Source organism: Falco rusticolus, chromosome 6 (assembly GCF_015220075.1).
Source record: "Falco rusticolus isolate bFalRus1 chromosome 6, bFalRus1.pri, whole genome shotgun sequence".
Lineage (NCBI taxonomy): Eukaryota > Metazoa > Chordata > Aves > Falconiformes > Falconidae > Falco > Falco rusticolus.
Window position 1 is genome coordinate 14,750,802 of NC_051192.1, and position 25,714 is coordinate 14,776,515.

The 25,714-nt window shown below is 40.9% G+C and overlaps 1 protein-coding gene across 3 annotated transcripts; it reads right to left on the minus strand.

Annotated features, from left to right (window-relative positions):
- Positions 1 to 655: 655 nt before the first annotated feature.
- On the minus strand, positions 656 to 25,705 carry MMUT (methylmalonyl-CoA mutase). Of its 3 annotated transcripts, none has more exons than XM_037393132.1 (14): positions 25,643 to 25,705; positions 24,430 to 24,507; positions 23,513 to 23,924; positions 21,030 to 21,397; positions 20,169 to 20,326; positions 18,556 to 18,727; positions 16,039 to 16,287; positions 14,643 to 14,754; positions 13,205 to 13,320; positions 12,424 to 12,539; positions 6,406 to 6,537; positions 4,008 to 4,155; positions 3,729 to 3,896; positions 656 to 2,382 (listed from the first exon to the last, which is right to left on the minus strand). In XM_037393132.1, the coding sequence occupies exons 3-14, from the start codon at positions 23,889 to 23,891 to the stop codon at positions 2,254 to 2,256; spliced, it is 2,247 nt and encodes a 748-aa protein (XP_037249029.1). In that variant the 5' UTR covers positions 23,892 to 23,924; positions 24,430 to 24,507; positions 25,643 to 25,705; the 3' UTR covers positions 656 to 2,253. The 3 variants fall into 3 exon arrangements, with proteins under 3 accessions (XP_037249029.1, XP_037249027.1, XP_037249028.1); XM_037393130.1 differs by having other exon boundaries at positions 24,389 to 24,507; XM_037393131.1 differs by lacking the exon at positions 25,643 to 25,705 and adding an exon at positions 25,167 to 25,355 and having other exon boundaries at positions 24,389 to 24,507.
- Between the last annotated feature and the right edge of the window lie 9 nt (positions 25,706 to 25,714).

Sequence of the window (25,714 nt, forward strand, 5' to 3'; positions counted from 1 at the left end):
CTTCTGAAGGGAAATTACTTAGTCATGCAGTAACCTGCTGCTACCTTGCTTATTCCTATGGGAAGGATCTGGGTGCCTAGTCCCAGAGTTTATATATAGTTATCATTTTGTCCTGGAATATGCCAAAAATACTCAAAACAAAACGTTTCAGTGTATTTGCAGAGTATCAACTTGATTTTTGCACTAACCCAAATTCTCACTAGCCTGAAGAGCAGTGCAGTTTTAAAGCAGCCAAGTTGATGAGGAGCATGTGCAGCATCTGAGATTTTAGATGGCAACCATTCACCGTTACCAATGAGGGCTGACAACCTGACATCAACTTGTCAGCAAGCACTACGCTCACTGCTGAGCGGCTCCAGCAGCGGGGAACATATGGGAAAAGCACATTCCATCTTAGCTTGTCGTCCCATAAGGAATCTCTACCTAGGCAGTGAACCGACGACTCGCTGGAAGGGAAGTCTGTTCACTTGGATACTTTTCCTTAAAGGGCCTAATGCAAACACTGTGCGCCGGGTGGGAACACCATTCTTTCCCCAGACCCACCGTTTTGTTTACCAACCTTGACATGACAGAGAATTAATGTATGTCAGTCAGTACTAGTCTGGAGATGTAAAGGGCCACCCTTCGTGCATTAAAGGCCTGGAGTGATTCCAACTGAAGTTTGCAGGAATTTTTTTATTGAATTCAAAGGGACAAGATGCAGATTTTAAAGATTGTGACAGGTTTTTTTTTTTTAAAAAAAGAGGAATCTGTAAGGCAAACACAGGTAGATGGCATATATTATCAAAGAGCTGAGAAACCATAGACAGAAAGAAATTAATGAAATTACTGTCATTACAAAGTATAGAGGTCACAGACACTTTGAGTATGTCATTTCTCCAGTTGGCAGGCAAGAAGGATTCTGAAAAGACATAAAGGGAGTATTTTAATTGTCACTTCCTGTATATTCTGGTTTGAACCATACCAATCTTTCTTGGAGGGAATCAGATACTTATAAATAGTTGAGGATAAACTCCCAAGAAGTTTTCAAGGCAAAGATTTGGTTTGGGATCAATACTTTAAACCTTAATTATAAAGAGAGAGAAGAAAACAGCAAGTCACTTCACCTCCTTGTTTCTGAGCAGCGTGAGACTACAGGCATGTGCCCCATGAAACAAGCTTGTTTTAAGTAAAGCTCTCATCAGTGGCACTCTCTGAAGAGAGGATACAGTGCTATTAATTGGATCTGCAATTTCCAGCCAACTGCAGAAAATCTCATTTTGAATCAAGTATGACGGTGCTGAGCACCTCAGAAGCGTGCTACAGCCTCGTCTACCACAAGGCAGATACAAGCATTACCCCTGGGAGGCTGCAGTCTCGATTTATGACAGGATTCAATGAGCAACAAGGCAAAATGAAGTGGGGATAGGGCCATAATGCCAGAGACCACCCCTCAAAAGACCCCCACGCCCCATTTGCCTTTTATGGATTCCACAAAGGACTTTTCAAGTGTATAAATCAAATTCCTTCTGGAGGGGAGACAAAACCAGTAAGAATTTATGATCAATTTACCTGAAGAAAGTTCAGCTGCTAAACAGGCAGGGATAGCAAGAACAATACTGGACAAAACTAAAGAACTAAGTACGGGAGAAGGAGCACTGGAATGAACATTTGAGAACCAGTGAAGTATCTGGGAAGGGCAGTGATGTAGAGAGAGTGAAGGGGCTGCTCCTGTACGGGTTACTGCCAGATACAGGATTTGTATCTCATTAAAAAAACCATAAACTTTGAAAAAATATGGTTTGTCTACTTATACGTTTCTAAACAGAGTTAAGTCAAATTAATGTTACCATCAAAGTGCTGCTGGATTCAATCACATCTCTGCTGAACTTTAGTGATTTTGCCTAAACACTTTTAGGTCTACGGTGCCTGCCAAAAAATTCCAAAGAAGCTCTCTGCATGCAAAAGAGATCAACCAAAGAGCTGGAACAAATACTTTATTTATCAGTATATCTGGAAAAAAGATCCAAACCCACCTACTGAATTCCCTTAATACCCTGAAGTCATAGTTCTAGAGGTAAAATCTTCTTCTGGGTAAATACATAAATAATCCTCAAATAGAACAAGCAGAGAATTTACAACTTTCTTAGAAAGCACAAAACACCAGGCTACAGGGCAGTGGAACCAAAGGGAAGTGGCTGGCCATCCCTTGCTGATGATTACATTCTGTAAGCGGTTAGGGTAAGGCTGGTTGCATCGCGTGACACTTCAGTGTTACATAGATTGCTGCCTCTTCTCCAAGCACTTCTCAATATCATCCAACACCTGGACAGCTGCTTTTGGAATACGAGTCCCTGGACCAAACACGTTGGTAACGCCAGCTTCATACAGGAAGTCATAATCCTGTTCAGGAAGAAATATAAGGTATGCAGTTAATAGTGCAACAGACAGTTGATAATTTATAATTGGTGTGTGCTCTATCCTGACAACGTATATGCTGGGCCTGACAAAGTATATGCAACAAGTCCCAGGGAGAGGCACCACAGCATTAAGGGAAATGGGAAAAATACAGTAGTTGGGAGTTAAAAAAGAAATACTACAAAAACATCCACAGGAAAGGTTTTATTAGTTTAGAATCAGACTAATATCAGATCCTTGGAAAATACTAAAAAGTCAACTGGATGTGACCCTGAATAACCTAACCTAAATTTGATCTAACTTCTAATTTTGAAAAGACTGCTTTACACAAGGGATTGGACCAGGTGACTGCCAGTGGTCTCCTGCAATCAAAGTTACTCTAATTTCATGACTGTCCTGAAATTTCAAAAAGACCAAGGAAGCAGTTACATATTCTCTCTTACTTCTACATAGGATATATTGCACCTGTCTTAACCACAGGTTAGCAACATCTCATTGAGAGATACTGGACAGAACACAATTTGTCTCCTAGAAAAATACTATGAGTTTTATTTGTTGAATTTAAAAGTCTGTCATTCCTTAACTCTTACTTAATTGGCTAGAAAAGGAAGAAGTCTGGGAAAAGGGAGTAACAGGAGATTTATATGCAAAATCAGTTTGGATCTCTCTAGGCAGAAGATGACCCTAGCGGTGATACAGCCAGGCAAACTGTGGATGGATGAGCTAAGGAAAATTTTAAGACAAAAGCACAGATCTGGAAGGATTCTTTTTGCACTTCCTGCAAGGGAATCCAACAAACTGTCCAACGGTTAGGAGAAAGCAGAGGGAATGAGAGGCAGCACTGAGGCCTGATGGTGGGAAACATGACGAGAGCATAAACAGGGCATGATACGTGTAGCCTATAGGTGATCTGACCTGCCATCTGTCTTCGTCACTAGCTGCGGCTCCTCCAAACTGTTGCCAGAAGTCATAAAGTCTCTTGAGACAGGAGCTAGCCTTTATCAGTGACATGCAAGGTACTGATTATCGGAAACCACAGAGTGCAAGGAACGTTTCCATGGGGCTAAGCTTTTCACAACACAACTTAATATTCATTCCACCCAACAAACGCTGTAAGTTAAACCAGGACACAGTGTATAGAAAAGCAGACCAATGAGACCTGACAGCACCCTGCAACCACACAGATCTGTGCTGACCCTGGTGATGGTACACAGCAGCCTTCAGCACTGTAAATCCCCTCTGACATTAACAGAATATAGGAAATTGCTAAAACCAGCACAGACAGAAATAAAGGAGTCTCTTAGTCTTGACAGGAAGGATTTGACCTGTACCTGAGGTGGGATGACACCTCCACATATGACAAGAATGTCTGGCCGGCCAAGGGCATTGAGTTCCTTGATGAGTTCAGGCACAAGAGTTTTATGACCTGCTGCAAGCGTGCTCACACCAACACAGTGCACATCTGCATCAACCGCCTGCTGGGCCACTTCTCGAGGTGTCTACAAGGAAAGAGGATTACATGACACAGAAGAGCCCCAGCCTGCTTGCTGAACAAGAGAGGGAGAATTGCTGCATTTGAAATACATTGGACACCGCTCAGTCAGTCATACCTGGAAGAGGGGACCTATGTCCACATCAAAGCCAATGTCTGCAAATCCTGTAGCAATAACTTTAGCTCCTCTGTCATGGCCATCTTGACCCATTTTTGCAACAAGTATACGAGGCCTGCGCCCCTCACAATCCATGAACTTGTTAACTCTGATGGAAAACACATATTGTATCGTTGTAAGTCACTGAGAATCATTACAAGTATTTCCACAAATAAAAAAAGCACCGGCTGCAACTGTAGCATAATTTCTATACATCAAATGAAAAGATCTAAGTCATGATTTGTCTACATAGTCTGCATACAATGTTAATATTCATGTTATATGATTACTAACTGATTTCTTGTATTTACTCAGCAATATAATGTTTTTTTTTAAAGAAAATCACTCCACTACTTACCTGCTTTTTAATGGACAAAATACTGAATTCTCCGAGAGATTAATGAGCTGAATTACCACTAACATAATTTTTAGATTTTAAGAATAATTATAAGCACTTACTTCAGAAGTACTTGCATGCCACACAGGCTACAGAGGTCGATCCTAGACATCGTACTGCGCATCACAATTCAATTGGGCACAAGTCTGTCCAGAAAAAACTACCATATCCCCCATTCTATGCACTCGTCCCACTGCTTCCGTTTTTCTGCTTAGTGGCAGTTCATATTTCTGTTGTATTAATGTCACTGTGTAACCACAGCCTCAGACAGTAATCTCTCATCTGACTGTTCATTATCCACATATTGCCAGTATGTCTTTGAGTGGGACACTAAGACTACCACTTCTCAGGAATGAAAGGGGTTGTTTTGTTTTGTTCTTTCTGTTTTTTTAAAATATTGCACTGTTCTGAGCGTTCTGTTAACGATGGAGTTGTATGGATTTGGTGCGCCTTGAAACCATATGCTGACCTGGCTGGGATGATCACTGCATGAATCCAGCAGCTTAGTTTGGGGAAAAGAGTGACTCTAGATAAAGTGTCTATCAGCACAGATTTGAACAGCCTCGGGAGATGATTCCAGGACACAAATATGCATCATGTAAGAGGGTAAAAGTAAGAACTCAGGCAGCTTAAAAAAGAATTATGTGAAGACAGCCTGAAGGAGCAGACAGACAAAGCTTCTGCTTGAGGATGCACAGGAGTTGGGCCTGCCTTCTCTACTCCCAAGGACTGTTGAGAATATCAGTGAAGTAGGTATCTGAATTGATTTGTGGTATCTTTAAATCCTTCTCTCTGTTTTGTGTTCTGTTTCCATATTCTTGTTTTCTTACTTCCCCTGCCACAGACTCCCTCCCAAAAAGAACAGCTCTAGGTGCTCCGAGCCTGCCAGGCTAAGACCACCTGAGTCACTGCAGTTCAGGGCTTGGCTTACTGTGGGGCAAGTGTGAAATCACACTTCTGAAGGCCTGTGCAAAGGTGACATATAGTAAATCCAGTTTTGTTACCATATTTATGTCCAAGGTCGTATGTACCAGTTAGTAAAGGCATGTATGTAAAAAAGGGAGCTACACCTCAATTCACAAGGAATCAGTTCCGTTTCATGTAAATGCATAATTACAAATACTTAAATTTAAAATAAATATTTTAAATAAAAAAACCATGGTGACATCCCCCAGCACAACTACTTTCAGGTCAAGCTAAACACCATTGTGAAGCCATCAAGTAATTCCCTTTCAAGAGAGCTTGTAACTCTTTAATGTGTAAGTCCCAACACAGCAGGGACTTTCGAGCATCAATTCATATTACATCACCACCCACTGCACCAATTCAGTCTCTTTACCCAAGAGGACAGCAGCAAAGGCAGAAGCTGACAAAAGGCACAAACAGGCAAATGTTTTCACACATACTACCACTTTCTGATGTTTTCTCCCTCGTGATATGAGTAAGACCCATAGACTAGAAGCTGTATGTGGTTATCTATACAGATTTTAGCCTTACAATTTTAGGAACAGTAAGAGTGAAGTTGCAGGAACAACTTATGGGCAGATCAAACCTGGGTTTTGTAACTATAAACTGCTGGCATTATTTCAGAGATTACTATTACAGAGTCTTCAAAAGAAGCAATCCAACGTATGCAGGTTTCAGGCAATGTTTCTCAGCTTCTTAATCCTATGGCTACATAGCCTATTTGAATAAAATCCTCAAATCATATCAACACCTCAGTGGATCTTGTTTGCAAGCAAATACAAGTTCAGTTAAGTTTTGACTACTCTCTTGCTGCTCTTATTTCTTCTCATTCTGCTTCCTTGCTTACAGGCATGAGAGTGCCTGTGCAGGTCATTGTTTTGTTCTGGGGATGTCATTCAGGTTTCGGAGATGCTTTTTTAGGGCACAGCGAGCAGCACGTGAATCTCATGGATAAAATGTAAGACTGTGTTTGGCTACCTGGGAAGCTATTCTCACCTATTGATAGCATGTAGAATTTCATCACTCTCTCCAAACTCCTGGCGATAAGCTCCGCTCACCATTCGGTCACTGGCTTTATGCTCCCCAAACACCTTCTTCATTGCATCTGTTATTTCTCCAACAGTGCACCTAAGAAACAGGAACAAAGCAGGAGGATCATATGAAAACAGAATACAGGAACCACTGGCAGTGGCCCAACTATTTGCCTTGCTGCAGGACAAATTCATTTACACTCATTTCCCCTTTGGTGCTACAACTCTGAACATCTGACTCACTGTACTGTCATCCACTACTAGAACATGCAAGAGTATTTTTAACAAAATACTTTTTGCTGATGTGAGAAGTGATTTTACAAGTGACAAGCCAATGGGGACCACTGAACAGCAAAATATTTCAGAAAATGAAATCAAATTTTCTCAACTGGGATTTTTTTTGGGCTCAGACTGCAAGATCTTGCATTTGGACTTAAAATGCAGAATAAATCAAGAGGGGGGGAAAAAAGGAAGAATACAGAGAAAAGACTGAAGCCTAACTTTTTAACTGGAATTTGTTTGCCTTTCCCTTGATGTTCATATTTTAGTGTTTATTCTTCTTCTCCTCTACTCCTGACATAGCTCCTTTATTCACTGAGATGCAGAAGAAACTGCAAAATCCATTTACATGCAAGTTACAAGCTTTGTTGGCTACTGGAGACACTGTGCATGTTCAAAATAATACACATTTTACTGCTGTAGCACAAGGGCTAGAAGCAAACTAGGCTGTGCTGCCTTCTTATACAAACATCAGAAGTAACCGCTTCTGTTTAAAAGCATTTGAAAATTTCACGTTTCATGGAGCCCACCTTTCTGTGTCAAATCTATAATGTAGATTGTACCAAAAAACCCAATGCTGTTCTCTAATTACAGCTGAGCCCACAACCACATACCTGATGAAAGGAACCTACTTAGAAGGGAAACCCAACTCATCTGTGGAGAAAGCAGTTCAGCTAGCAGCTCCATCACAGCAAGCTTCTTACTTCTGATACGAAATTAACTGGGATTTGGTACTGTGTAATGATTTTGAAGGTATGCTACTGAGCTCTTGATGAAATCTTTGATCAAAAATATTTTGATTAAAATAGTTTATACTTGAATAGGAAAAGACTAAAGGATTTGTGTATATTAAGAAACAAATATAACTTGCTGCAAACTTTGTCAAAGAAAAAAGTAAAATGCTACTCTTAAAAACACTTTAGAAGTATGCCCACAAATACAGAGACCAAACCCCACCCATTCAGCTACTGCTAAGCACATTTCAAACCCCTGGAATTCACATTTTCTCCTGCCATATTGCATTTATGCTCAAAGGATGTTTGGGCAAGATGCAACTTCTTCTCCACGTGCTTTTAGAACAGGATGGGCAGATGAGTTATACTCGGTTTTCTTTCTGCTGTCTGCAGTTTCAGTAGCTATTATCTGATTCCTACCTCAAGCAAGCTGCCATGTATCCAATGTAACAGCAGATGGATTTCTGCTGTATTAATTGATTTCATCAATACATTGCAAAGAGAGATTTTACTTCCTCTGACTCCCTAGCCAATCTGCCCTTTTGCTAGCTGATGCTTTTTATACTCAGCAAACTCAGCCATGGTTATAATTTCTAACTATGTTAACGCAAAACGGTAGAAATCCTATCTTGAGCATCAAGGTCTGTGCAACGCGTAGGCCTGAAGCCGGCCTCTTATTTCTTCACAGCTGGCCTGCTTTGTCTAGAAGCCAGTATCACACTGGAACACACATTACCAAGGCCTGGAAAGACAGGACAAGGGGCAATGGTTTTAAACTAAAAGAGGGTATATTTAGATTAGATGGTCCCTTCCAACCCAAACCATTCTGCAGTTCTGTAATTTTTAACTTGGATCATTGACACAGTCTTGGCCACTTTTTGTCACCTCCCTGCCCCCAGCTCTCTGGAACTTTAAAAATTAAGTTCTCTGCTTTTATCCATTTTCTTCTTCAGTGCACTGAAGAGTTCATATCTGGATTTATGACGATCACAGTCTAGGAAAGCAGCTAACGCAAAGTAATACCAAATTTATAGTATCTGTACGGCTATGTGTGAATGTGACTTAGTCTTGGTACTCTCTTTGAACTTATTTATTAACAGTGATTTTAAAAAGCATTAGTTACAAAGCAACCTGTCCATGATTGCCTCAGAACCCAATGACATTGCTATACAATGCAATATACTTCATTTCTATAGCACCTGTAGGATCTCAGAAAGCTTACCAAGCACTACTGGAGTTCCAATAGTTCTCAGACCTTACTCTCTTGTATCATCAGGTTTTGTTTTTCAGGGCATTTAAATTATCTTATTAATATTACTGCTCTCCGATATTAATAACAAAAAATTTAAAAGTAAACTGCATAAGTGCTAGATTAAGTGACTTCCCCAAGGTGAAAAAGCAAGTTTGCAGCAGACTTAAAAATACTATCTGTAAATACTGACTCCCTCCTAGAGTGCTAGACATCACAGATTGCAGCCTGACAGAGATACATCCCCTGCATAAACACTGACAACTCACTCCTGTGTAAACATTAGCAGTTTGGTGAGGGCTTACAGTGGCATAATGCATCTTTTCTTCTAGAGAAAACTGTAAGCTTAGATAAATCTTACTCCTTCTCTTTTGCAAAAGCAGCATGTTAGTATAACCTCAGTATTAAAGCAGAGCACGTGTAGATATAGCTGTGTTCCTACCATGTAGAAGTGTTAATGAAAGTTTCATGTAACAAGTGAAAAATAAATGGTTTGGACCATCCGTTTAATTGAATTATAATCTGGTGACTGGGATGAATTTTTTTGTGTGTACTGCATGAAAGATGAAATACTGTTCTTTCTTCTGTAAATACTGCTTCTGAAATCCTTGCAGAGTATTTTGAAAATTCCACCCCAAGTCTCTGCAACCCTTTAAATCTACAGTTCCTTAGTAAGAATAGGAGTTTTGATTTCAAAGTACTCATGAATGCTAGAACAGAACAGAACACTTTCAATTGGAAGGAACCTGCAACAATCATCTGCTCCAACTGCCTGACCACTTCAGGGCTGACCAAAAGTTAAAGCATGTTGTTAAGGGCCTTGTCCAAATGTCTCTTAAACACTGACAGACTTGGGGCATTGACCACCTCAGTAGGGAGCCTGTTCCAGTGTTCATCACCCTCTTTGTAAAGAAATGCTTCCTAATACCCAGTTTAAACCTTCCCTGGTGCAGGTCTGAACCATTCCCATGTGTCCTATCGCTAGAAATCAAGAAGAGCTCAGCACCTCCCTCTCCACATCCCCTCCTCAGGAAGCTGTACAGAGCAATGAGGTTGCCCTCAGCCTCCTCTTCTCCAAACTAAACAAGCCCAAAGTCCTCAGCCGCTCCTCACAGGACATTCCTTCCAGCCCTTTCACCAGTTTTATTGCCCTCCTCTGGATGCATTCAAGAACATTCACATCCTTCTTCAATTGCAGGGCCCAGAACTGCACGCAGTATGCAAGGTGATGCTGCACCAGTGCTGTGCAGAATGGGATAATCCCCTCTTTGGAGCAGCTGGTGATGGTGTTTGATGCACTCCAGGGTGCGGTTTGCCCTCTTGGCCCCCAGGACACACCGCTGACTCCTACTGAGCCTCCTGTCCCAGCACCCCCAGATCCCTTTCTGCAGGGCTGCTCTCCAGCTACGCTTTCACAGCACCCTTTGCTTACAATTTTGTAAATGTAATTTACAACCTAATCTGTGGTTTTAAGTAAACTTAAAACTTTGAAGTGGAGACTAAAAGATAGCTACAATTCTCTGTTTTGTGTTTTATCAGTCCATAGCCCTTACAAAGCATCTGGTGGCAAAGGCAGTATGTTTGTATGCAAACTGTGGTCTGCATCTTCTGAACTTCTGCACCGCTCAGAATTACTGCTGCCTAACTGCTACATCAGAGCTCTCAGGTGCTCAGATTCCCCGTGCTTCCCCAACAGTAGGTTATTTCCAAACAAGAGAAACTTGGTTCTTGGCTAAGCTTCTGGGCAATTCGACAAGGTCAATGGGATGAAAGACAACCACAGCTGTGCCAGCCAGTGAGGATGTTGTTCCTTTCAGTGTGTCTGATCAGGGACAGGATCTATCTCCTTGAGCAATTTGTGCTGTGACTCTCTCCCAGTGGTTCACAACCAGCTGTAGAACCTATGCTGCACAAACACAAGTTTGAAGAAAGACATTCAATGACCACAATGTGCCTGTTAGGACTGTCACCTTCTGTCTGTTCAGTCTCAACGCTACTGGTGATGCACCTCTGCATTTCACCAGTAATAAGAAGCAGCAGTGTGTAATCAGGTGACAAAGCACCATGAGGACACAGACTGGGCAGACAAAGAAGCAGCGCCAAACGCTACATTGCACTTGTGCCTTCCTCTTCTATTACCAATAGCTGGCACAGCAGGAACTGCAAGTCTAGAGAGGAACAGAAAAACAGCACCACAGGTGAGGTAGATGAGAAAGAACTTAGCATAATCTTCTTACAGCCCTAACTACACCCATTTTCCTGTAATGTGTCTTCTCATGAGACGTGAGGTACAGAAGGGAGGCAGTACTGCTCCCATTCCCTGTCACCTTTGGCCTGCCTTATTATTACTTCAGTTACAAGAATAAATCTCCACATGTAGTCCATGGAGTCTTTTCCATAGTTCAACGCTGAAAATTCTGTGCTACTCCTTTTATTTCAATTGGATTACATTACTTGTCTTCCTGACTAAACCCCATCATTTTCCATTCAGCAGGAGACAGGCATCTGTCACCAACATGCTGGTGATACTGGCTTACTTGTCTACTACTTGTGAGGATGAACGTGCTTACTGGAAAAGCTTTTCCCATGTTGCCCCTAACAGAAGGTCTGCCCATAAATGTTTGCAAAGCTCATAATCCTCCTTCAAACACTCTGTATCAGGTGCCATGACAACTACTTTCTGTGATCATGTCCCATGTACAGGTTTGGGGCAAAGGTAAGTTCTGTGTTTGCCACTTAGGAAGTGGATCTGCAGTCCATTAATGCTTTTACAAATAATAAAAACAAGGTCACCAAGGAGAGAAACTAGCAGTTAGCTGGTCGGTTTTGGCACAGAAGACATGAATCCCTGGTAAATCCAACACTACCCTCCTGTGACCTTTACAGTTCAAAGACAGGTGTAGACATGCTGCTGGAGAATAGTGACAAGCTCTTTGTGGAGAAAATGTATTCAAAATACAGCTGTTAAGTGTTCAAGGAAAGGGAAAAAAGGAATTTGAGACATAACACTAAAAATAGAAGAGCACCCCTATAAGGAGTGAATTTGGTTTGCTCATTTTGAGGGCATTTATTAATTAAGGAACAGACACATAGGATCTATTCTAAAGACTGACACTTACTTTGAAGTGGGAATGAAAACAGTCTTAAAAGCACCTTAGGTGAAAAAAGTAAATATTCCACTGGACTCTAAAGGATGCCTCACTGCTCTACTCAAGAGCATCTTTTACATCTTCGCCTGACTAACCAAACTTATTTCTCCTTCAATCAAAAAATGTTTTCACACCAATCTGTGGTGCAAGGAAGGATGAAGCAACAGACCATGATAAGACTGTGAATATCCATTTTCACATTTCAGATATTTCTAAAGCTCCCTGACCTATGAAACAGCAGGGTGACAGAGAAACCTAGTTACATCCTGAAACTCGTAAGAATCCAACTTGTAAACAACAAAATGTGTACGAACAACAATTTCATATGAAATTCCTTGTATCTGTATTGTTCTTTGTGAGAAATTAAAGCATAGCCTTAAAAGACTGTAAAATGTAATAGTCTATCTTACAATGTCGAGCTTCAGCCATCTTTTACTTCCACTTCTGAGGACAAAACACAAAGCATCTCAAGATGCCAACCTCACTGACACCATACCCAAGAACAGTTACAAGGTGAAAATAAACCATCGATTTTTAAGCAGCAGTTAGGCATTCACCCTCACCCCCAATACCTTGAACGTGCTGCTTCCACTGCAAGTGCGAGCAAATTGCCTTCCCCAGTAGCAGCACACTGTGTTAGAGCAGCAAGACATTGCTGGGCTGCTGCTTGATCTCTACTAGCCTTCACCTAAAGTGGAGGAGAAAAATATTAACACAAACTACAAAGTGAACTGGGAAGTCAAGTGCATAACATTTTCTGATTTCAAATACTAATTCTAGAGGCAAGGAATTGTCAATGGTCAATATAGGCTATATATTTCCACAAGATTAGAAGTAAAAAGGCGTTTCAGACCTTAAAACATTTGTATAAGTCCATAAAATAACTCTAAAACTATTTTATCTACGTTTTTACTAATTATGAAAGTAGACGTTGATTTCTGGTTCCACAATCCTGCTCCTTAACCACACTTGACAAGCTGCATGGAATAGTCTGAGTGATTAAGTAATGTTACATAATTTTAGAGCAAAACATCACATAGCTATTTGCTATCTTATTTTCAGACAAGGTAAAGCTCTCAATATTGAAAGGCTAGACATATATACATGAGACTATCTGAAGTACAATGATTAAAACTAAATGAACGTAACAAAAGCATTTTTGTTTGGGTTCTAATACTGTGTTTCCTGGGATTTTCCATCAGCCTCCATTGAAGCTCAACAGAAAACTATCTTCTCCACTGAAGATGAGAGTGGATTCTCAGAAATGTGAGGGTCAACTTTCTGGCAAGCTACTTTTACTCAAGTTCTACCTGCAATTACAAGAACTTTCATTTTTAAGAAGGTAGTTCCCACCTTATTAATCTTCTCGATCTGCTTGCTACGAACTGAAGTATTATCAATAGCCAGAACTTCCACTGTCTCCTCTTTTTCTAGCTGATGCTTGTTTACTCCAACAATTACTTCAGACCCTATTTCCAGCAGAAACACCAGAAACTCAGAATACATTTGCAAACTACTGTGAAAAGACACAATATTAACAGGACAAGAACATTTTTGAGCATTATAATGCAGTGCTTTGCTTTATGACTAAAAAAATTTCAAATACTTAAAATTTGTTGTTATAGGAAAGACTTCAGTCTGTATTTTCCATATTGCACGATGAGATGATCAGATGCATGAACATTCAACTCAGTGAATAATGAGCCAGAAAAAAGATTTTGAATAGAATGATATTTATCTTACAAACTGATTTAATAATGATCACTAATATACATTAGCTATTTTTCTCTTTTTAAGCTTACAAAACTGAATCTTACAGAATTAAGCAGAAGTGCTGGTCTCCTGCACTGCTCTGCTTTTACTTTCCTGATTTAGCACATAAATAAGAAAGTGAAGCTCCTACCTAAAACTACTCTATGTGAATAAAAATTAATTTATCATGTCAGAAAACTGTATTTTAGCTTTCAACCAGCATGGACTAAACAACCATTTTTATTTGCAGTGCCTAATAACATTACTACACTCTTCAAAGCAACATGAAGTAATTTACCTTGGGACAGAAAATACAGAACTTTATTGATTATGCCTTATTGATCTTAATTAAAGACCTGCTTCAAATTTATTCTCCAAACAAACAAATCCATATAATTTCTTTCATGTTTGAGTTATCCCTAGTTTCCCTAGTCCCAGTGGCGGACTACTACTGGAACGCAGACTACAAAAAGCAGAATAGAGCTATAAGCACCCATATCTTCACATATACCTACTGTATGTCTACCTATACATATACATATATATCACAAAGAAAGAGCTGCATCATCCTCTAATCTGAGTTGACTGCATTTTTTCTAGTCTTCAGCAAAAACAGGCAGTTCTGAAATAACACCAGGAATTTGACCAGATACATTCAACATCACCATCTGCTGGTCGTCATGCTTGTAAATTCAGGAACTGCAGTTGAAAGATATGATCACAAATTAAGCAATTAACTACTGAAGGCCCCAAATACTCCTTCAAAATTGTGTTTCTAGTGCTTTGTCTAATCTAGACTTAAAATATGCCAAGCAAGACTGTTTTCATACTGGTCCTGTATTTCATATGCACTGATATCTCTTTTCAGAAGCTTTCACTGACAGAAAACTGTCACTGACAGATAAAATACCATTTTATCACTCACAATCTGCTACTCCTAAACTAAGAAGAAAAGAAACAAGGAAAATGTGTATAAGAACCCTTTATACAAAGGTATTCTACCAGCAGTTTTCCCTTCTTTCATCTCCCTGCTCCCTACCAGAGTCAATCCTGGCTTGTCTTCGGGCTGCACACTCTTCAATACGAAGTTTGGGAATCCCCTCAGCAACAGCTTTGGCCATTCCACCCATGTCTTCTATCTCCTCAATAAGCTGAGAAATGAAAAGGATTGAGAAAGTAAGTAGTAGCAAGGTTCACAAAACGAGCTTTGCATTTGTACCACCATCCTAATTTTTATTATACCTATATACACAGCCCTGTGCTCTGAAAGTGTCTTCCTATCTCTATGTCTCTGACTACAGGTTTTGATATAAATTAAAGGACATCTCAAACAAAAGAGCATTTTTATTACCAAAATTCCATAAATTCACTAACAGGACACAGCATATTGTTCAATCATAACACCCATGGCTGAAAAGGCTTAGAATTTGAGATCTTGACTCTGCATGGACTTCTGCCTGCCAAGCAGCCCTTATGGTTACATGTATCCAAACACATATAAACTGAAAAAAACCCAGGGTCAGTTCTCTGATCCTGAAGACAAGTGGCATGGCAGTTCAGCTCTCACACAGCAGAAGCCTATTCAGCGCCAAAACACGGTGACCACATCCAAACTGCCTACTGGAAATGACCATCAGACATGCCTGGCACTGCCTAAAGTATCCTAGTCGATAACGACCTAAAAAACACACCGGACAATGTGCTAAGTGCCTGCACAGTGCCAGGCTAGTGTTTGGGCCTGTAGCAGCTTATTAATTTGGGACTTTGCAATTATGTGCTCAAAAGGAGAATCAGTGGGTTTAGCTGTAGACTAGACATGCAGGTGTATACCTTTATGCAGGATTGCCACCAGCAAGACTACTCCTGCACAGTACTTTTCATACGCAAGTAATGACTGGCAGCAAAAATATTATTTAAAAAAATATTCTGATCCAACAGAAAAATTCCTCCTGAATTCTGCGTAATATTCAAGTACGGCCAGGGAATCCCCTTCACGCTTGGCTATAAAACCTTGTTTTTAGTAACACCTAGTTTTAAACTCTCAAGCAATCACCACAAGCATGAGTAAGCATGTAACTAAGTAGGTTGGTTTGATGACTCCTTCTGTTGAACCCTTTTTTTACTTGTGTATAAAACAGTTCCCAGCAAACTGGGAGTCTTCAGCGTGCAAGGGACTTTGCAGGGCTTGATTATTTGTTCCACACTGGGATACTTCCCTTTTGAATGTAGTCTGCTAGAAGGCTGAAGTCTTTCTTTCTCTAAATATACACTGCATTATTGTAAAGTTCATTTACAAAAACATCACTGAAGCGTAAGTGTAAAATAAGTCGCTCTTTAGAAGTTACCAACATAGCAAACAGTCCCTAAAAAGACATCCCTCAAAACTCCTACACCTATAATTTTCTCACAGAACATAAAAGATTATGCAAACGGACCTTTAAAGCAGCTTCATAGACATCATTGGTGAGGCACTCCATGAGGTAAGAACCCCCCCAGGGGTCTGCCACTTTAGGAATACCTGACTCCTCTTGAATTATTATCTGTGTGTTCCGAGCAATGCGAGCACTCTTCACTGTAGGCAAACCCAAGGCTTCATCAAATGAATTTGTATGCAAAGACTGTGTACCTCCAAACACAGCAGCCATTGCTTCAATTGTAGTACGGATAACATTGTTAAACGGGTCCTGGAAGGAAAAAGAGAGCTCTGAAGCCCAGCAGTTCTGCCACTGGGTGGGGGCAATTAGTTACACTCATATTGCTGCCACGAAACAAATGCAAGATTCCCCCATTAAAACACTGGATTCATAACAAAAGCTGAAAACGTACAGTCAATAACAAGCATACAATCAAACTGATATATCACTTATCGGATCTCGTACAAAGAGATTAATCCATAAAGAAAGCCAAAATTATCAGCGTTTGAGTAAACTGGTCACGATAACAAAGCAAAGCCTAACTTGTATTTAGTGGTGTTTCAAATAACTTAATGAATCCAGGTTGGAGAGGATGGAACAAGTAGTCCCAATGTCCTCCATCTTCAGATTCCAGAATTCTTGGAGCAGTGAATAACACAACTGTCAGACAGGTTACTAGTCAAGCTCCATTTTGGAACTAAATGTGCTTAGTATTTTCACTGACGACCGCATTACATAAAGATAGGAATTAAAGATGAAATTTGCTGGTGCTATAGAATGGAAAGATACCTATGGGAGAACTGGGATATTAACCAAAACAAATGGATAATCTGGAGTACAAGGTATAGAAATACAGTCAGCATTACAAAACATCTCAGCCTTTAGGTCAAAATTTTTATCTGCTTTTTTCATCTAGACAGTTGAGTTGTATACATGTGCGTCTACAGTCAAAAGAGGTGTCATCATGATCTCCAGGAGATGACATGCTCTGAGATGGAGTGAATAATCGCCCGCTGCAGCTGCCTTCTTATTTAATGTGATTACTGAGGGAATTTAATGGTAGCTCAAATTCTATACCTAATTCTTGACAAGCCTAGATGGGATGAAATGCACCCAAAATAATGAAGAGCTACCAGTGCAACAGGACCTTGAAGAAGGCAAATAAAACATGAGATCTGTGCGAACTACATTATCTTCCATAAAGAAATGGAATTAATATCATTGTTATACAAGGACATGGTAATTCTACCTATACTGGAGTCTATTTCTTGTTTAAGTATTCCATTTAAAGAATTACAGAAAAGTGCGATTTGGATGAGCAAGAATGTAAAACTTAACTTGTGAGTGGATACCTATCTAAAGGTAGGCCAAAGGAAAATATATTTGCCCTCTGAAACCTGTAAGGAATAAACACTGGGCACTGAGGAGCTATATTAAGATAAACAATGTTTAGACAGGAAAAAAGGGTTATGATCCAGACAGAAATATATCTACACTGGACACTGGAAAACAGTTGAAGGTATTTTTGGTAGTATTACTATTTTTGCACTCATACAATTGGAGGACCCACAAAGGCCACTGTTCAGAAAATTCCGCTGTTTTAGTTTTACTGTGCTCCTGTAATGTAAGTAAACAATAAATTTACTTTGAAAAAAAAGAATAAAACCCAGGCACACAAGTCAAATGATGATGGTTGCAATCACAACCTAAGACCCACCCATATCGCATGCCTTTGGGAAGCAGGCCTTGGAATAAAAGCTGGAACCCAGCTCTGACCTCACTTGGGAAATTATATGCAGTCCAATGATGCATTTGTTTGTCGTAACTCAACAGGAAGAGCAGACAATGCACCCAGTTTCAAAAAAGCAGACGAGCTGTAATCATTACTTCACTCTTCAGCGAGAGGGGCATGAATGACTTCCTTGGCAGCTCAAACAAATTCTCCAGCCAGGAATCCCGAGAAAAAGGAGCCTCTACTTCCTCATTCAGCTGCATTTTGAAAGCATAAAACTTACAGGATATATCCAAGAAAGATTCATCCTCTGAGTCCTGAATTAAGATAAGCACCTCTCTGCAGTTCTCTTCTCTACTTAGCAGGTTTGGATCCTACTATCAATTCAGTATCCACTAGACTGGGAGCACATGTGCTAAAAACAATGATTCCAGAATGAAAATGAAGCCAGACAATGAAAAGTTAGGCACTGAGCCTGCCTACCATCACACTGGAATCCTTTTGTGAATACAGTCTCAAGCCTTTGGTTTGTGCCCTTTTACCTGAATGCTACAGGGTAGTCCCAAATCCTGAATTATTTTGCAAACCAGCATTTTGGGAAACAATGCTTCTGGCACTCAACACAACTTTTTGTAGTATGTAAGAAAAAAGATGTATCTGATGCTAGTGTGTGCATTTCTCAGACTAAGACAAGTGGTCTCCTTGAGAAAGGTACATCTTTATGAATAAAACCAGCAGTCTCCTTTAAGATGGACACCATGAGAATGTATTTACATGAGGAAGTTGATGAGAATCCAATTTCTAACCTGCTCAGTGAGTGACCAGCCTGAGGTCTGACAATGAGCTCTCAGCAGAAGAGATTTGGGATTCTTGGGCTTAAACATTTTCTCTATCAGGTGAGCCCACAGCCGCCTCCCAGCTCTCAGTTTGGCTATTTCCATATAGAAGTTCATACCAATTCCCCAGAAGAAGGAGAGCCTGTAGTAAAAGCATGTGAAAAGGATAAAACATTAAACCACTCTAATAACTTTGTTTCACTAAAGGAGAAGTCCTACAGCAAGGGCTCTGATTAATTTAATTTTACAGATATAACCCAGACATAAGATGAAGGGAATGTTCCTGGACGCCGATGCTAGTTGCTAAGAATGATACACACTTATGCCAATAAACTGAATTAGCCTCCAAACAAGGTGACTACAGGCAAACTGCCAATGACAGTGGTCCCTGGAACTGCTAAATTGTCCCCAGGGACTGTTTTGGGAGAGTTCTAGGTCAAACAGTGTTCCAGCAAGTCACTAATACAAACAGTGACGCTCTAGTACCAGGGAATGCTCCTTGACACAATCTACTAGGGTAGTTATGCTCACAAACTAATTATAATGGGAAGACATTATATATTATAAGCATGCTTTTATCTTTTTCTTGATGATTTTTATCAAAATCCAAATCAAACAGTTCAACATTGGCTAGCATATCAGGGAACAGACTAACTGACCTACTTTTTCCTACTTATAGCTTCTCTGATTTCTAGGTGTAAACATGCATAGTTAAAGCCATCAAAACTCACTAAAGATATACTTTTTTAACAGTGAATTAGCTACTGAAACAATTTGCCACAGGCTCTTACAGATCCTCCATCACTAGAAAGTCTGAAAATAAGGCTGTATCTTCTACATGATCCACTTTGATTTTGCAACAGATCTCCTAAACAGGTTCTCCTCAGCTCACTCCTGTAGTTGACTACTGTAGTTTGTAGGAGTCAGTTTCAGCTGACTCCTGTAGTTAGTTTGAATGTGCAACAGGCTACATGAACTCTGCCTTTTGGGTTTTTTAAACTCATGGTATAGTTAGGGAATCTGTAAATCAACTAGACAACTGAAACTGTGATTCTGCTTAGTTTGGCAGTAACTTATAAAAATACAGTATTCTGCTTAAAATTAAATTATTTCTTTTAGGAAACTCACAACTGTAAATTGAACTACCTGAACTTCCCCTTGTTAAGCATTTTCCCCAAATATTTCAAAATAATACTAATGCAAAAAGTTCAGTAACACTACAGCATAAAAGAACTGCCAGAGCTCTTGCTGCATTCTGCAGTCCTAAAGCTACAACTGTGTGAGACAAAACAGCTTAGAGATCCTCTTTCTGACTCAGAGACCAACTGTCACAACAGACCTTGACAACGTTTGGGCCTGTGCACGAGCTTTACACAGATTATTAGTGCAGATGTAGTCTAAGTGTGTGACGGACCAGATATATTTTCCTACTGCTGAAACTGTGTAACAAACCCAAAACAAATCCCATCTGCAATGTGAGCACTGCCAATATTGCTTGCACGTATAAAAATACTGAATTTGGTATTAAATTCCAGAGGTTTTACCAAAAGTGACTTTCATACTTACAAATTTCTTTAGCTCACCTTGGTGCAAATTCATCAATAGTAAGGCCGGCTTTAAGTCCAGTTCTGCAGTACTCCAAGCCATCGGCTATGGTATAAGCTAATTCCAGAATGGCGTCGGCTCCTGCCTCTTGCATGTGATACCCGCTGATTGAAATGGAATTAAATTTTGGCATGTACTGTAAAAATAAAAGACAACACGGTATGACAACAGAAGGGAGAGTCAGATAATTGTTCTATCAACATTCACAAATAATTCGTTCTTTGCAGCTTGTGAATACAACTTGTCTCTATTAAGTGGTGTTTGCAGATGTTTACTTCACATCCTTTTACTTTTTCGCATTATTCATTGTGCTTAAAAGTATCACCAACCATGGTAAACACCTTTTTCAATTACAGGCTGCGTGCTACCTCTCCAATGAAAATGCAACTAATGAAACAACTGGTAGTACTGAACTTCCAGTCATCCATTAAGGACTTCACTCCTTCTGTTACCTCTTTCTCATGCTTAATTTTGCAGCAGAAGTCCTGCAAGATTTCTTACCTCTTTGCTCCTGCGTACAGCTGTATAATGCTTCTTAACTACGCGGCTTGTTACTTTCTACACAAAAACCAGCCTGTCTGTTCCTCATCTCCAAGCTTCCTGCCATCCCTTCAGGCTTAAGCTCATCTTAATCTGACTTTGACTTGGATTGACTTAAAAATCTCAAAATTTATGCTGTAAGTGATTTGGGATCTTAACTTTTCCTCCCAGCCCTTTCCACAACCACATCATTCTTCACTATGACAGGTTTTCCTGTCTTCTGCTTTGTTCTCCAGAGTGCCTCATAAATAGTTCACTAGATGTAATAACAGAAGTAAATACATTTAAACAATGAATACCTTTGAGGTGTATTGGAAGATGTCAGCAATAATACGCATTGACGGTTCTGGGGGGAAAATGTATGTATTTCGGACCATGAACTCCTTCAAGATGTCATTTTGGATTGTCCCTGTCAGCTTGGCCTGAGGCACTCCCTGTTCTTCTCCAGTTACAATGAATGTTGCCAACACTGGAATGACTGCCCCATTCATTGTCATAGAAACTGACATTTTCTCTAAAGGAATTCCATCAAAAAGGATTTTGGTGTCTTCCACTGTATCAATGGCAACTCCAGCCATTCCAACATCTCCTCGAACTCGTGGATTGTCTGAATCATAACCACGGTGGGTGGCTAAATCAAAAGCAACAGATAATCCCTGCTGGCCAGCTAAATGAAAAAGGAAAAAAAAAAAAAGGGGGGGGGGGGGGAAAAAGGGGGGAAAAAAAAAAAAAAAGAGAGATATATTTAGAAGTGTGGAACAGACTTACATTGCAACTGGATCTAAAATTTTAAATTTTATTTTACATGACCCAGGCTTGGACAACAAACCAATTTTCGATGTTAAAACACTACTCCCTCCTCAAACTTGTCCAAGGTCATCTAGTCTTAAACTTTAAAGAAAAAGCTTTTAACTGAGAAGAAAAAATATTATAGTCCTTCTAGCTCAGCCACACAATCAGCTTACCATGCTTAACAACTTACCCACAAGTTATAAATGTGCATAGACAGACAGTATCAGGGCTTATATTCAGAAATGCTACTTAGCTTAGTTGGAAACAAAAGTGTGATAAATTATGTCACATTACCTTCTCTTTATCACAAATTAAACACATGCACACAGATTGTTACCCTGGCTGTTATTTATTCATAAGCACTCTGCTTACGAATTTGCTTATGCATTACTAAATCTGCAGTAGGAGAAAATTATCCACATAAAGCAGGGAACGGGACAGTTAGAGCTCTTGGCAGACTTGTATGCTGCAACCCAAAAGCAGCACCTGAAACTCTGCTACCCCCTGGCACTCACCCTGTGACCAGCACTGCTGCTCCTAAGTAACTGTATCTACTGCATTTGCAAATCTTCCTCTCAACATCAGCACAGCTCTTGTCAGACCAGCTATCATCTTTGATTTAAAAAGCTAGGTGTCAGCTCTGAAGCAGAATGACAAAAAATTTTAATTTCTGCCTAGTTTCAAGCAACAGAAAGTTCAGCGATTATGAGAACTGATAATTAATTCTTTTTCAGCATTCCTCTAATTACAGAGAGATTTTAATTGAATTATTAAAAATGCTTTACAAATAACTAGGTCAGATCCAGAATCTATGCTAAATAATTCAGTATTAATACAACCATTACCAACAAGATAAAATTACAGTATCACAATGTCAAACCTCAAATGAAAAATTACTGGCAGCAAACATTCTTGAGTAACTGAGCTGTGCTGTCAGCTAACTGAGATGTTAGTGCTTCTGCCTCAGCAGCAACGATCAGCAGTAAGACAGTGTGTTCAGAACAATCTTTCTATTGAAATGTTTGCCTGCAAACCTCTAATACCCTGTATTTACAATTTCTCAACTTACTGAGAGTTTTATAAATTGAAAGAATCAAGAATACTTGCAAGGCTATGGCAGCAGTTAACATTGCTTCGCATTAGCTAACCATGATACTGCAAGAGCTAAAAATCCCCAAAGAATTCCTCGTCCCCACCCTAAACTGTTATTTTTGACTAGGAGGGACTGTAATGTGGGAAATAAACGTGTCACAGATTTATTTCTCAGAAGACTTTCAGTGGTCTGCTGTTTTGACCAGTAAGGTTATAACACAGCTTCAAACAATTGCTAAGAGGTAAGGGTGGTGTGTAACTCTTGAGTGTATCAGTAACAACTTTTTAGCAGTGGTTAATGCTTAACTCAACACTGTATTATGATGACGGTCCAGCTATTAGCTAAATAAAGTGCTGCAAAACACAATACTCCACAGAAATTTTGGGAAAACCACTCTCAAATAAGGAAAATACCAAAACTTTTAGGAAGCCGGCTTTACTAATACACCATGAATGACACTACTCATACGTATTTATGAGTTCATCTAAAATGTGTAATATGGGATGGAAACCCAAAATGTCAGAATGCACTGACGCCAGAAGTTTAGCTACGTGACAAAGTTCAACTTTTTTTTCCCACTACAATCTTCACTCATGCTCACATAATGAGTATGAAGTGCTCCATGATGCCTGCTAGTTGGACCCTGGGCTGCAGCCAAATTATATCTCTCCAAGTGTTAAGGCAGAATAACTAAAAATAGCATTTAACACATGATGCAAAGGCAGTTTCAGAAATGATCCAGTTTCCCTGTAATAAAGAAATACAATAACACTGGGCAGACCCTATCAGAAAGCAAAACTCACAAGGTAGAATAATAACATTTGCCATATAATTTACCATATGAATATGCCCCATTGCTTTGCAAGGCAATGTTGTTTCCCAAATCAGCTGTCTTACCTTTAATGTTGTCCTTGTAGAACTTATTGCTCTCCTCCACTGTACTGAAGCCAGCATACTGGCGGATAGTCCATGGCCTGTAAGTGTACATAGTAGGGTAGGGTCCTCGAGTGAAAGGCTTCACCCCTGGCAGCTCTTCAGGGAGGTCTTTCGTGTCTCTTTTGGAGTATAAGGGCTTGATGTCAATTCCTTCTGGGGTGTGCCAAATTAAATCCTTTGGATTCTTGCCTTTCAGCTGCTTTTCAGCAAGAGCAGCCCACTCGGGGTGCAGCGGCTGCCCATGCAGCGAACGCCACACAAGCTGGCAGGCTGGAAGTTGTGCCAGGCATGTGCACTGGTGGGGCCACAGGCGCAGGACAGCATCCTTGGCTCTTAGCATGCCTGTCCCACTGGTTGGCAAGTATGGGATGAACTGAAGAAAATAAAACCATATATTTTGCATTATCATATAAATCCAGCGTGGGAGAAGCAAACACAGAGAGGTGAAGCACTTTGCTAAAGCTGAAACAGCAGAAAGTAAGTGTATTTATTTATTCACTTACTCATTTGTCAGACATCAATCCCCTTGCCTTTCAACCAGACAATGCATAAAACAGAGTTCAGGAAAAACCCCTACATTTTCATCTAGCTAAGGAAAACAACTGGTCTACATCCACCTACAAAATGTGTAACTGATTTCAGTCCCTAAGCAGAATTAATCAGGCACTGGAAAGTCAGTGTCAGGCATGACAATGGTGTTGGAGGAAAATGCCAGATCAGTGCTACTGTAGGCTGTACACCTCAGCTTCGTCCCCTGTATAGCCCCAGACCAGCACTGCAAGTGCGGTCAGTAAATAGATACTAGACAATGAAAGTTTAATATTAGTAAGACTGTACCTGACGGTTCAAAGAAGTTTCTAAGAACAGAAGATCCTAACCTCTAGGAGGCTGAGATGGTGGAGATTGTCTGTTGTGATTACTCAGAACTGAGAAGTGCAGAACCTGAAGCGATCATCCTTGAAAGAAAAAGTAAAATGGTGAAGTGGTCAAGATATAGAACAACTTGTGAATCCGACTGTCAAGCTAATGACTAATAAAAGACTTGTTTGAAACCAACAGGTTAGGTAATGCTTTGTAGAGACTATAAATGTAGAGCTAAAAATCCTGTAACCTCGTCATTCTCTGCGGAGGTGACCCAACGCTGCTGCACTGATTAAAACTGCAAACCTAGAGTAACCCACAAGAGTTTGAGTCTCTTCTTTTACAAATGGCATGCCTAGCTATTTCCTCACTTTCCCATCTTTCTCATCTATGAATTCCTTCATGTCACAGGGGGACCCTCAACATCAAAGAGCCACTGCGAAGAAGTAGACTGTCGGAAAACTGCTGACATATCACACGCTATGGAAAAGGCAGGTTAGGCTGGATGGGAATCCGAGATAAACTCGGAAAGAAAGGCAAAAAAGAAAAAGTGGTATGCAAGAACACAGGGATGATACAAGCTGCAGAGGCTCATCCCACTATGCATGGGATTGATGTGGGGGATTAGCTCTGTAACTCCTGGAAGCTGTGAGCAACTCTGTTTCTGCTCTCCATACTCTATCCCTGCACTTCTCTCCCCACCTAAAACCTTTACAGCTTGGCTCCAGCGCCAGCTCCCTCCTCTCTGCCTCACCTCCTTCATGATCCCCTGGCAACACACGCTTCCCGGCCACCTTTATGAAAAAATCTGCATAAAACTGGAAAGCATCTCCATTGCTGTTATGGTGCGCAGCAACACGCCCCACGCAAGTGCTTCCGTAACATACACGCCAGGCGCTGCACACGTACAACACACAAGCAGCACCAGAGCCCTGCGGCCGGGATGAGAGCCCCCCCCCCCCCCCGCCCCGTTACCCCCAAGGCCGCCCAAACCCACGCCCCTCCCCGCAGCCGGCCCGCGCAACGGCTAGGCAGCACCGGCCACCCGCCCGGCAGCCCCACAGCCTCCCTGACAGGCCCGCCGAGCGCCCCGCACCCCCTGCCACCAACACGCCCCCTCAGCGGCCAGCAGGGGCGGCACAGGGGCTGGCCCCAGGGGGTCGCGGCCCTGCCCGGCCGGGGAACGCGGCTGGCTGAGGACAGGCCCCGGCCCCCGCCACTCGGCGCTACCTGCTCCCGGCCCCGCCGCCGCCTCCCAGCGCACCCCGCAGCGCGCATGCGCGGAAGGCCGCGCCGCGCCGC

Bases quoted from the DNA above. Each gene is read 5' to 3' on its own strand.
- MMUT (XM_037393132.1), bottom strand. From the start codon at position 23,891: ATGCTAAGAGCCAAGGATGCTGTCCTGCGCCTGTGGCCCCACCAGTGC. The intron at 6,538-12,423 runs GTATTGGGGGTG...CCTGTTTCTTAG, and splicing joins GTGGAAGCAGCACGTTCAAG to GTGCACTGTTGGAGAAATAA. The intron at 2,383-3,728 runs GTACAGGTCAAA...CTTCCTGAACAG, and splicing joins GAGGTGTCATCCCACCTCAG to GATTATGACTTCCTGTATGA.